General features: G+C 39.7%; 1 protein-coding gene across 3 annotated transcripts in view; it reads left to right on the top strand.

Annotated features, from left to right (window-relative positions):
- zfhx3b (zinc finger homeobox 3b) overlaps positions 1 to 12,642 on the top strand; it is a 132,314-nt gene that overhangs the window by 52,980 nt on the left and 66,692 nt on the right. For all 3 annotated transcript variants that reach the window (XM_028443351.1, XM_028443349.1, XM_028443350.1), the window contains exon 4: positions 91 to 587. In XM_028443351.1, coding sequence (XP_028299152.1) covers positions 91 to 587 — 497 coding nt within the window. The remainder of the gene's footprint in view (positions 1 to 90; positions 588 to 12,642) is intronic.

Raw genomic sequence — 12,642 nt, 5'->3', positions numbered from 1 at the left:
TCTTTTAAGATTCATAGTAGTACGAATTTGTTGATGTTGGTTAATTAAGTGATCATTCATCCTTCCTTTTTCATGTTCACCATGCTGTAGTTGGTGGGGAAATGCCTATGGATATGCGGCTTGGAGGAGGGCAGTTGGTGTCTGAAGAACTGATGAACCTGGGAGAAAGTCTTTCACAAACCACAGATCCATCCCTCAAGCTCTTTCAGTGCGCCGTGTGCAACCGCTTCACCACTGACAACCTGGATGTGCTTGGCATGCACATGGGAGCTGAACGCAGCTTGCCAGAGGAGGAGTGGCGAGCGGTGGTGGGAGACTCTCATCAGTGCAAGTTGTGCCACTACACTACTCAGCTCAAGGCCAACTTCCAGTTGCATTGCAAAACCGACAAACACGTGCAAAAGTACCAGCTTGTGGCTCACATAAAGGAAGGGGGCAAAGGCAATGAATGGCGCCTGAAATGTGTTGCCATCGGCAATACAATTCACCTGAAATGCAATGCCTGTGACTACTACACTAACAGCCTGGAGAAGTTGAAGATGCACACGGTCAATTCCCGCCATGAGGCGAGCCTCAAACTGTACAAGGTTAGTTCTTCCTCATTTCTTTGATTAGAGAAAACAGCTCGTCATCAATGTTGCTGTTTCAGGCGGTAGAGCTTGTTGCATTCTAATTGGAAGGTTGAGTGTTCAATTCCAGGCTATGGCTGTTTATGTCCCAATTGCGGCCTAGCACCATGCCAGGTAACCATTGGTGTATTAACATGTGCTGAGAGTAGGTAAATAAAGCACTTTGAGACTATTTGTGTAAGAATGTATGTGAAGTCCATCTACATCAGGTAATTTCACATTCACACAGGAAGTGGAAACTGTGGAGATATGTTTTTTTCATATTGTTATATATTTTTCTACATGTTCCTTTGGCGCATTTATGTTTTGATTCAGGATTTCAGTGAGTTTAAAAAAAAACAAACTTAACTGTGTTACTAAATATTCTAAAGACTTCTTTTTTATTGCTTATGTCCTACTTGCAGTACTGAGTTGCTCTTTCAAGACATGAATCGTGGCTTTGTTGCATAGTTCTTGCAATACCGATAGTAATATGCTAGCTGGGCCATATTGCTGCCATGAGCAGCTTGTGGTAGTTGGTAGGTGCAAAGTTGCTTTGCCGGCTGAGGGGGCTGATTCACTTGGAGACGAATGAAGAAGTGTTAGGAGACAGAGGTTTGGTGCTAATAATCCTAGGAGCGGGAAAGGCTGAATTGTTCTTGACAGCTGTATTGATTTTTGCTGGACTTGGAGCTTCACCTTCTCCTCTAATCATCCCATAATAGCCAGTAGATGAACACTCTTGGAACAAATGGCCATAAATCTAACGGGCCTGATTCCACTTAGGTACCTATCCTGTGTGACTGAGAGTTTGGCCACTTGGAGCTGAAACCAAAATGGCATAGTTGCACATCCTAATATTACACAAAACACCAACAAACATATGTTGTACAGTTATAAACTCACTGAACACATAGTACAATCAAATATATTTGGTTACACATTTATGTAAGCAATTCAACAAAGGATGTTTTCTAAATGTTTATATTAGGTTTTCATCTTCATCCACAATTTGTTGATATCTACAATTAAGCATCTAAAAAAGTTTGTAAATTATGTTCACTGTGTAATTCAAACAGTGTTTGATTTGCAGGTAAATGTTTGCCCTTTGTATAACCTTTTTAAGGTCATGTAGCATTTTGAACAACTTCCACAGAAATGCATTAAAAGGCATGCAATTCATTTGTAATGGATTTTACTTTAATATTTAGACTGTAGGTCCAGACATTTAAACTACGACGAACGTTACTTTTATCATTACCGTTTTACAGTTTTTCACCACCATTTTGTGTTTAAGGGGGCTCAAAATCATGTCACGTGGATTGTCTGAGGAGTTTATATACAATATTATGGATGTCCCAATACAACTTTTTCACTTCCGATATGATACCGATATTGCAGCCTTGCGTATCGGCCAATACCGATATTGAGCCGATATGATATCAGCACAAATCATACATACTTTTATTACTTATTTTGTAGTGTGGATTGAAAAGGCTTGATCAAGTGTGTTACTCAAACAGAGAACAATAGTCAGCAACAGTAAGATACTTTGTTGTAGTGTGAACCATAGTCACCTATGGATAGTAGTGTTGGAGCAGAACATTTTATCGGAGCGCTTATATCAGTGATTTTAGATGCAGTCCGATAAAATCCGATATTCGTTTTCTGGCTGATATCGGACTGATATCCGTTATCAATATCGGATCGGGACACCTTTATAGAATATACAGTATAATTGCACGTTTCCTAAAAAACAATATCCATAAATGAAATGCACTCCCAAACAGAAAACCCTGTGGTCATTATAACCTCTTCTCATCTCAGACACGTCTCAAAAAATAGCAACGTTTCTAAGCTGAAAAATTATAATGTTTTATGACTCATAAGTGTCATTATCAGACAACAACTATGTGGCTCTTGAGGCCTCTTGGCTAAACTGGCTCCCCACTTGACAGTGTCACAGTTTCCTTACTGTGTTGGATTTACTGTCCTTGTTAAGATACTGACATGCTGAAACCCACAGTGCGCCAAAACCTGGTTAACCATGCTAGCTGTATTATGCATAGATAAAAAAAGAAAATCTAGCATTTAATCATTCCTGCCCAGAGAAATCCGAAGCAAAAAGCTCCATTTTTAACCTTTTTGGGAAGAAAAAATCATCAAGTCGGCATAAACAGGCTGTAAGATGTGGGGGAATCTTGGGATGCTTTACCCAAATCAAACTGGTTTGCATTAAACAGGCCCTTTGTGTGTGCAGCTCCGTATAAATTGCAGCCTGTAATTACTGGAATTAAAAAGGAAGGTTTAAACTGAGGGCTAAGCTGGATGGGATAATTTGAGAGTGTGTGGTATGCGGCCCATATTAGGGTTTTCTAAAAATATCCCCTCACTGCCCCGTGTATTGGAATGTTTCAGAAGACCACATAATGTTCCTGCAAGTCATCATGACCACTGGACCACCACACAGTTGGGGATGATGCCCTTCTTTTCTCCTCAAGGGACTTTGCATGTTTTCCCAAGCTTGTGTAAATGTAACTGTGAAAGAAAAAACATATATATACTTAAGAAATTGGCTATTATTTGGTCTGTAGTTTAGTCAGAATGGGCGGAGCCAAATCTGGCCCAGCTTCCAGTCAAGGGTTGGGGGGGGGGAAGGGAAGAGCCTGGGGGGTTCGTTGGCTACCTTTCTTGTCTCGGGGGCCGGTGCAATCGGCGGTAATTGAGATTGATTGGATGTTATTTTTCCTCTTGCAAATGTAGTCCATTAGCTTGGCACATGCATAATCAGTTTAGAGCGCAGTTAGCTGAATGTAATCATGTTCTTCGGTGTCTGCTCGCACAAAATCCACTCCAGACGCCGCTTGGCCACGAAAAGAAAGGAAGAAAGTGCCGTCACTATCTTATGGGGAATCTTCAACTTTCCTCTGTTTGTCATGCTTGATTGAGCACCTTCAACTCTACGTTTACTTAATCCCACGTTTATGCCTTTCTCACGGTCTCTAGCGGCTTTGTACACCCAGGTAACTCAGTTTCAGTTACTTGCCATCTTTTCATCATATGCTCTGCCACTTAATGAACACAAAATCTCATGACTTGATGGATTTACAACTCCTATTTTACCCCTCGGTGCAATCCAAAAGAACCAGTGAACACTGAAGAAGGGAAAATAGCCAAGACTCACAGCAACATAAAAGAGGAAAAGTAACTAATGTAAATGAACGGCTTAACAGTTACACGAAGAGGCCTTAAGGTGCAGAAGCACCAACTTCTTGGACTGAAATACACAAGCTACGATGACTTCTACCCATCAGAGATCAGAACAATAAGGATTGACTCCAATTTTTTTTTTAATATGTAGAAGAACAACCACAATTACATTATGCTATACTTCCAGGTCTTAAAAAGTTTACAATTAAAGAAATATGTTTTTAGGCCTCATGCAGAAGATTAAGCTCTTGGAACTAAGCCATTAGTTCACTCCACAATGTTTGGGCAGATCAGGGCTTTGGCATAATATGATTATAGGTGTTTGTGTGATTTTGGAAACTAGTATGTTGATCATACAATCCTCCTCTAATCACCCCGCCCAAAAAAATGTGTTGATGATCTCATAAATTAGACCAAAGTTTCTCCAAAATTTACAGCTGATAATGTGAGATGTCCTCAATGGGATGATTGCAAAGTGATGTGGAATAGGCGCCTTGCATCTCCACTCCAACACCAGACATTTCAGGGAGGTGGAGGAGGGGTAAAAGAAGAATGAAGAGACAGACAGGAGAGATGAGGGCGACAGGAGGGTGCGGAGGATAGATACTCTGCTAATTATCATGGCTAGCCTATGATTGTACAGTAATAGTGCTCAGTGGGAAAGGTTGCAGCAGTTCCAGGAAGAGCTGAGCTCTGATTTACTGGTACTACCGCTCTAATAAAGCGCTCACTGCACATCCTGAGAGACGAACCATTCTCTCCTTTTACATACACCAGTGTGTGAATGCACACAATAAGAGAAGACATGCAGGAATAATATGCAGTGATTGTGTGAGCTATTGTTTACAGAAAAGTAAAGTACTTCAACCCAAGATGGGCCTGTCCACAGTTTTGTTGGTGGTTGCCACCATTTGCCAGTAGTCACCTGCAGGGTGTTGTACAGTACCAGAGACTAGGTGGAGCAGGGTAGGCAGGGTGGAATCATGATGGATTGGTGAGAGGGAGTTTCAGACAAGCTCAAAATAAGGGGTAAAGAAGCACAGGGAAATCTAAAAATATGCTGCGACAAAAAAAAAAAAAAAAAAGGATTTAGCAAACGGTGCTGCGCTCACCTGCATACACTTTTCACTTTATAAATCACAGCCCACTAAGAAGATAACACAGGTGAATTCATACTCATGTCCTGCTCTCGGCACACCCACTTTCTACCATAAATGATCAATGCTAAAGGGCTCATGAATGGTTTTTACATCTAAACGAGCTGCTGACCAATGGCATTTTACACTTAGTCATGAGAGGAAAGACTAGGAAAATAATTTTAGAAAAAGAGTATATTTATTTAGTTGTCACAGCATTGGCATTAGTGATGAATGAAAACAAAGAGGTGAGGAAAAAGCTGTTTGAGGGGCGTGGCACCATCAGAGCGTGTCTGCTACAGGACACACCTGAGCCTATGGTGGGTCACGCCTTCCTCGTTGAAAGTCAACATTTTCGAGAAGTTGTAGATCCGCAACAGAGCGTGCACAAGCATGGCACAGCTTACCTTGTCTGTACGATACAGGTTGGTGAAGCTTGTAGCGCGTCAAACGGTTTTCCACACTGCATTCCGTTGCAGACGCTGCTGTGTGTCCAGATGAATGAACCATTAGTCGCCGGCCGTGCACCAAGTTTGTTCCGATTGTAGACTGATAATATGCACATTTTACAATTGACGTGCATGCATTCATTTTCACTCAGAACCTTAATATGAGCATATACAAATACATGACCTAATGGTTCATTGTTCACATCTATAACACTGCAGGCTTGGGTATTTATGATTAAGATAATTCTGATCTGTGAGGGCATTAGATGGATCAAGATGAATATCGCGTCAGTTCAGCATCTTATCATTGGCACCATCGTTTTGTCTAGTTCCTAAATGTTTGTGCTCCAGGGTCCGAGTTAACAACATTTTCACGCTACATTTATATTTATAAATCACAAACTTTGCATAATAGATGTTGTGTGCATCTTTTAGGCCCTGTTTTGCGTATAGGTATATGTATGGTGAACGAAGCCCCTGCACAGGAGTCAGGCATTGCCCCTAAAAAGAATGTTGTTTGTAATGAAATAGTTTTTATATTTATTTGGAACAACAGCCTTTAAGATTAAGCGTGAGGTCATCCTGATTGCATTACACCCTCATCAAAAGAAAATGCAGATGATTGAAATAAAAAGAGATGCAAAAAGAACAAAATATATTGTCAGACATTTACAATTCTGTATAATTGACTGTCCCAACAAGTATAATATTTCTTTTTACTGACTGACTGACCAGCAGTGGTAACTGACAGATCTCTAAGGAGACCAGATGTAAGATCCTGTGTCTCTATGTGGCTCCTAAGCTAAACTAAGATCACCTCCAACCTATTCTGTTCAATAGCTTCAAATTTAATTTACTACCTTCTCCGTGTTGAACACTTTACACACACAAAATGCTCATCTAAATAGGGCGGTCTCAACCACATCTGCATGTGCACTTATTAAATATCCTGCAGTATGTAAGGAAATAGTCCATTTAAAGTATTTAAGTAGGCAAGAGATTTTGCATCCTTTATTTGAGATCTTAGTAATTCTGCCCCCTTTTTTTACGATTTGCGCTGATAAATAAACCTTTCAGTGTGATGATTCATCTTTTTGTAATGAGGTGAGGCAGTGCACATTATTCTTTTATTTTAATAAGATTTAAAAAAAAAAATACTGGGAAAGCAAAATATATAACTGAAAAAGGAATCCAATGTTTCTGCAGAGGAATAGGTATTATTATTTTTTTTTTTAATGTGAGCTAATTATGAAGAATCTGAGGTTAGAAACATCCAAAGGAAGTATTTTTACACGTTATCTTTTCCCTGTGAGTGTCATCCCCGCCACATGCTTGGAAAGGAATAGTGAGTGAAAAAAGGAGACGGCTTTAAGAGTTGGAAACAAGAATGCTCTTCAGCTTCTCAAGGGCACTGATACTTTATGACTCTCACATTCCTACATGACACATTGATGCCCAGAATAGACAGAGCGCTTAAAAAAAAAAAAAAAAAAAAATTAAAAAGTTCAACCACTATATCTTTAAACTCCACCACAAATCTCTATACTCCTCACCTTCACCCCTCTGAGTATTTCTCCCAAAATTAAAAAATATGACAAAAGCTCAGAGTGCCTGATTTGCTCTGTATTTTTCCAAATCCTGCCAATTTTAGGAGTGGGTTTCTCCATCGCTGCTTAATGCTGAGGTCACCACCAGATCATGTTCTGTCATTACTCTTAAACTTTTTCATGTTGATATTGTATGAATAGCACCTGTTAAATTCAAACCCACAATCACACTGGTGAGCATTGCTGCCTCTCAGTGCAAATGGTGGGTTCAAGGCTCGCTGGTGGTTCACAAACTTGTTTCTGTCAAACCCTACGATAGATGGACGTCCTATTCAGGGAGGTTTACATTGCCTTATGCCCAATGTCTGCTGCAATAGGCTGCTGTGATCCTGTGTACAGGATAAGCATGTAAAGATGACGAGACAAAATGACCAGTCACTCAGATATCCTCATTGTTACAACATCAGAATTTAGTTAGTTATATCGTTTACATTACTAGTGCATGCGAGATAATAATTTGGATGGTGTGTTATCAAATAAATTAAGATGTTTTTCTTTTTGATCTTTTATTAAAAATGAATATCTTTGAATAGAATATCCATAATGAGCTAGCCAAGACCTACAGACAAAATCAAACAAAGCACTTAAACAAAGCATGACAAAATTAACGAACAATACTCCCACTAACAGTTGAACTCGTCTTTCAGCTTTGATTTTATGAGCAAAGAAGTTATATGTGTTGGAACACTCCTAAAACACGTAAGCAGACCAAAGAGCCAAATGTTGAAATATTTGTGTAGAAATGATAACAAAAACCTCCTGTATGTGTCATTGCGTGGTTGAGCAGACATGACAGATTTGTGCTGTTCTAAAATTGTTGCAGCTACTTCATATTATCACTAAGCTGTTATGTAAAGCGCTTTGAGACTGTTTCAGTGTGGTGATAAAGCGCTATATAAATCAAGTCCATTCACCATTTACCATTTACTTCCTTTTTATTAATTTGTGATTCATTAAGTTATTACATTCATTCAGATTTTTGTCAGTGATTCAACCAGCTTAGTATAATTATAGACTTGCAGCTGAAACTTACTGAATTGTGTTGAGATGCTAATTTCAATACTGTGTTGTTAAAGGGATGAGCGGCACATGGCATTGTGTAAAAAACTAGAAAAGATTGGAGTGTACGTCTGGAAAGGAGGTTAAAGCTTTTAAAAATAAAGTTCCAGCATCAACTCAACTTTTAAATCATTAAACATGATAAAGCCGGCTATGCAAAGTCACAGGTTTTTCGTACTAAAATCAAACACCCTCTGCCATCTCTGATCAGGAGCAACAGCCATCAGACCAGGGTTACCAAGGCAGAACAGGAAAAGCCATTAACTGCCAATCACTGCATCGACCGACAACGCCGTCCAACCACTACCATGTTTCCCCCTCAAGCCCCCACCGTCCCCTGCCCATAGACCCACACATCCAGTTTTTATTGTACATCGGACACATCCACTAATAAATGTCCTCAGCCTTGTTGAAATCCTACTTTGCCATTCACATGGTGGTAAAACCTTGTTTTCAAATCCATTAGCTGACCTTTACTTGTACTTGATCAGTGATTCAAACATGTTACTTGAAGATAAATAAGGACGTTTACCAACAGATAATGTCTTTTTGACTGTGGATTTGTAATCTTTAGTCTTCACATTACTGAAACATATCTCAGTAAAGTCAAAATACTTCCATACATTTCTTCCGGTCTATCAGGGAAAAAGCTAAACAAATATCTTAATTCATCAAAGGGCAACAAGGAAAATAAATGGAAAAGTTCACCCATTTATTATTTAGAATCATATTGCCAGACTTGAGTCACATGATTAGGGTTCTATAGAATTGATCAACTTCCCTATTTTAATGGGCATCTGATTTGATTTTTGATTGGTTAGCCTATTTGTGATGGAACTAGAACAGAGGTCACATCAGGGGGAGTGTAGGATAAAGGGTCCTAAGCGAGTGTCCAATCTTTTTCTGTGTGAAATCAAAGTGAAAGAAAAAGGAGGCAAACTTGTTTCCAGCATAGTTGTGTTTATTAAACTTTGTTTATCAGTAAGATAAACTGGAAATGCATTAGTTAGAGGCAACATGCCACACACAATGACATTCACTTATAAAATGCACCGGATTATCTTTTTATCATACTTGAAGCTGGGATGGATGTTGTATGCATTTTTTTTTGCAGTTGTTTTCTGTTTTTTATGAGTGAATGTGCTATCTCGTCTGTTGCTTGATTTGGTTGGGCTCGCTTTTTTTTTGTGTGTGGCCACATAATAGCCAGAGAAAGAGTAGATATGATGGATGTGGCCTCAGGCCTATATGCTCGTGCTGCGTCTGCGGTGGCCTCATCCACACGTAACCCACAGGGGAGAGAGAGAGGAGGGCAGAGATACAAACCAGACCAGCCATTTTCCTCGTTCCGCTCATAAATATTTGTATGGCTGATTTATAAACAGTGGGACACAAGAGAAGATCAAAGGGAAATGTAATGCTTAATATAAAACTAGAGCTTGTTCAAAAAACTGAGAGACTGTTTATATAAATATGTATTTGAGATAAATGTATATATCACTAAGCGTATTTGCAAGAAGCCTGAATGGCTAGTAGCAAAATAGGACTCAAGACCGCATTATATGTCAGACATGGACAACTGGGAGCCTGGGGCCCACATGTGGCCCTTGGTCTAATTTTGTAAGGGGACTAAAGCAATTGCACAAGATGACTCAAAAAACACATGTCAGAAATACAAAGACAATTACAAAAATACGTAAAATGACTCCAAAAACGCCCAAAACAACAAAAAGTACACATAGTTACTGCAAAAACACACAAAACTATAACAAAAACACAAAAAAGACAAGAAAAATATACAAAGTAGCAACAAAATGACAAAAAAGCAGCATTAACATAAAATGACAACAAAAAGACAAAAAGAAACAACAAAAACCCACAGTGACGGGAAAATATAGAAAACAAGACAACAACAAGGGCAAAACAAAACCCCGTTCTCTACTGTAGTATTGCTCAGATTGGTCATGATTCTAAATACTGACTTGAATGTTGATAATGTGGCCCTCGGATCAGACACGCACATTTTTTTGACCCCTCACTATGATAAAAGTTGCCCATTTCTGATTTAGTTGAAGGTCAGACTAATTCCTGGCTTTATAAAAGCCCCACGGGTCAGTAGATATGTCAATGGATTTAAATAGCCACAATAATATGAAGTGGTCCTATGAAACTTTACTAGAGTCCCAGTGTCCCAGTCATAGTAAAGTAGCCCTTTACACAGCAAACAGCTGCAACTGCTGATTCAGTCAAACAGCTGCTGAGACACAATGTGAATGTGTAAATACAGTATGTGTGCTTTTACTAGGGCACCAATACAGACTGTTACCTCATCTAAGCAGAACCACACAGCTGACTCTCCATCCCACCTTCACCCTATTCCTGGCCTGGTGAAAATGTGTGCCAAGCAGAGGAGCTTCTGCCTTTTGGTCTCATGTTGATGAAATACTTTGATTGCGTTCAGATGCAACCATGGAAACAACTGTTCGGCATCCTCTCTAAAGGGTAATGGGTCTTATATGGAAGACTTTTCAATGGCAAAAGATGGGCCTTCACTTGACTTCATCTGGGTTGTATAATAAATCATATGTCATGAAGTCATGTAGAAACTAGATGACCTTGATCCTTTTGCTTCTCTAGCTATCGTTTTGTGCACACTTTCATATGCCTGTAAGACTGTCAAATATTTAACAGTATCTAGCAAGTCATTCTATTTAGGTTGGAGAGGCTTGGTTAGAGATCATTAAAGTAAGCAGCCTGTAGATTGTTTTCTAAGAATCTGTACTGGCAGTTCAAAGTCCTGTTGAACATTAAAGGGGTGATAGTGAATGACGCTCACTAGATGCAGCCTGTGGTCTGGGAAGGGTTACTGAATTATTACTGAGGGTTTCAGGGGTAACTGCACGACCACAAGACAGGAGAATATTAATCATTTATTTGATTGTCCGCATGTGCTGATTAATCAATTTGAGCAGGATCTGCAGGATTAACTACCTTATTATTTCCCAGTAAGAACAGATAAGAGATAAGACTTTAAAATATCATATTTCATTCATCATTTATTTTTAGATCCCTGCTGATGAAGATGAAATAAAAACTAAGGTGAGATTAGGCAGAACAGCATCATGGGAGAAACTGTTGAGGGAAAAGGATATCAGGGAGATATATGAAGAGGAAAGAAATCCTGTAACTGCAGTGTTGAGTAGGTTTGAACATTGGGAATGATACACGCTTTGTATTACTTCAAAAAATGGCATAGAAACGAGAAGTAGTGCAGCGGGGAGTGAGAGAGTGGAGAGAAAAGAGGGGCGGAGAGACGAAAGGCACAGGAAGTTGATGGGAAAGTGATAGCTGTCTCCACCTGGAGTATACCCCGAGCTGTGTGTTGGAGGGAAGAATAAGCAAGAGAAAGCAAGAAACTACTCCTGTTGGTTGCATAAGCCTAAACCGTACTCTGGATTAGGTAAGTGGCTCTAATACCAAGCATAGTTACCTACCCTCATCCAGCAAGATTACTATTCCTCTTTTTGTCCAACGCACTATCTACCAAGTACATAAATTTCCAATCTGCCAACTGTTTAATATGTTGTGTCATGTGGTAATACCTTTGATTCCAACATGCCTCCGTTTGTAAATACAAGAGGAACTCAAAAGGCTGTGGTTTCTTTACAAGCATGGCGCCTCCGGCTCTTTGGTTGGGAATGCAGAGAGAGAACTGGAAGAGTAAGGGAGGGAGCGAAAGGTGCTTAGAAACTGTATTCACTTCCCATTGCTCCTCTGCCAACCCTGTTCCTTGCTGCCTTCGGTCACACAGGTAGACAGTGAGTAGGAAATTTGAGAAGGAACTCACAGCACCGTAATTATGCAGTTTTCATCAGGTTTTACCTTTAACACTTTCCTCCCGGGGTTGAGATTAGTGCTCACTGTGCTTGATTTACTGCACAATTACTGAACAAGAGCTCTACCTAATCAATAAACAGGAAGAGGAAAAGCGGTAGGCTTTGAAGTGTATTTTGAGAATTATTTTTGCACGATTGAACTGTGTGTAGCAGGTAGAGCAACATACTGTGATGCCAACCTGGGAAATGTCTTTTATATCTGATGGGGCTAATAGCTTTACCAACTCTGTAAGCTACTTAGCAACATTTATGACATGTGAAAGAGAATTACTTGTTTTTCTCAAATCAAGGGACAGCAGCTGGCAACCAACATGTTAATGCACTTCGTCTCCAAAACATAGAAATAATAATAATAGTGTGTTAGTAATGCATTACGTTAGTTATGATCAGAAGCCCCCTGTGTGGTCGCTCGCTACGGCCTGAATTTGATGTCTCTTAATGGACAGACAGTACAATGACCATGTCGACACTTGCTAATGGCACGAGATGGTACTTTGGAAAACTTCATTGACCGTTTATGATCAGGTCTTTCCAGGGCTTTGGAAGCTCTTGGCCAGCATTACCAAAGCGATAGACTGCTTCCAATTAGTCTGCTCAGTGTTTGATTTTTAGTAATGACAACTATGTCTCAGCTGCAATTACACTGCTCTGGGAATGATGAAGCTTTAGATTATTGA

Source organism: Gouania willdenowi, chromosome 3, assembly GCF_900634775.1.
Source record: "Gouania willdenowi chromosome 3, fGouWil2.1, whole genome shotgun sequence".
NCBI classification, from domain to species: Eukaryota; Metazoa; Chordata; class Actinopteri; order Blenniiformes; family Gobiesocidae; genus Gouania; species Gouania willdenowi.
Note: the sequence above shows the minus strand (reverse complement) of the source record. Positions and strands in the feature narration are given on the sequence as shown.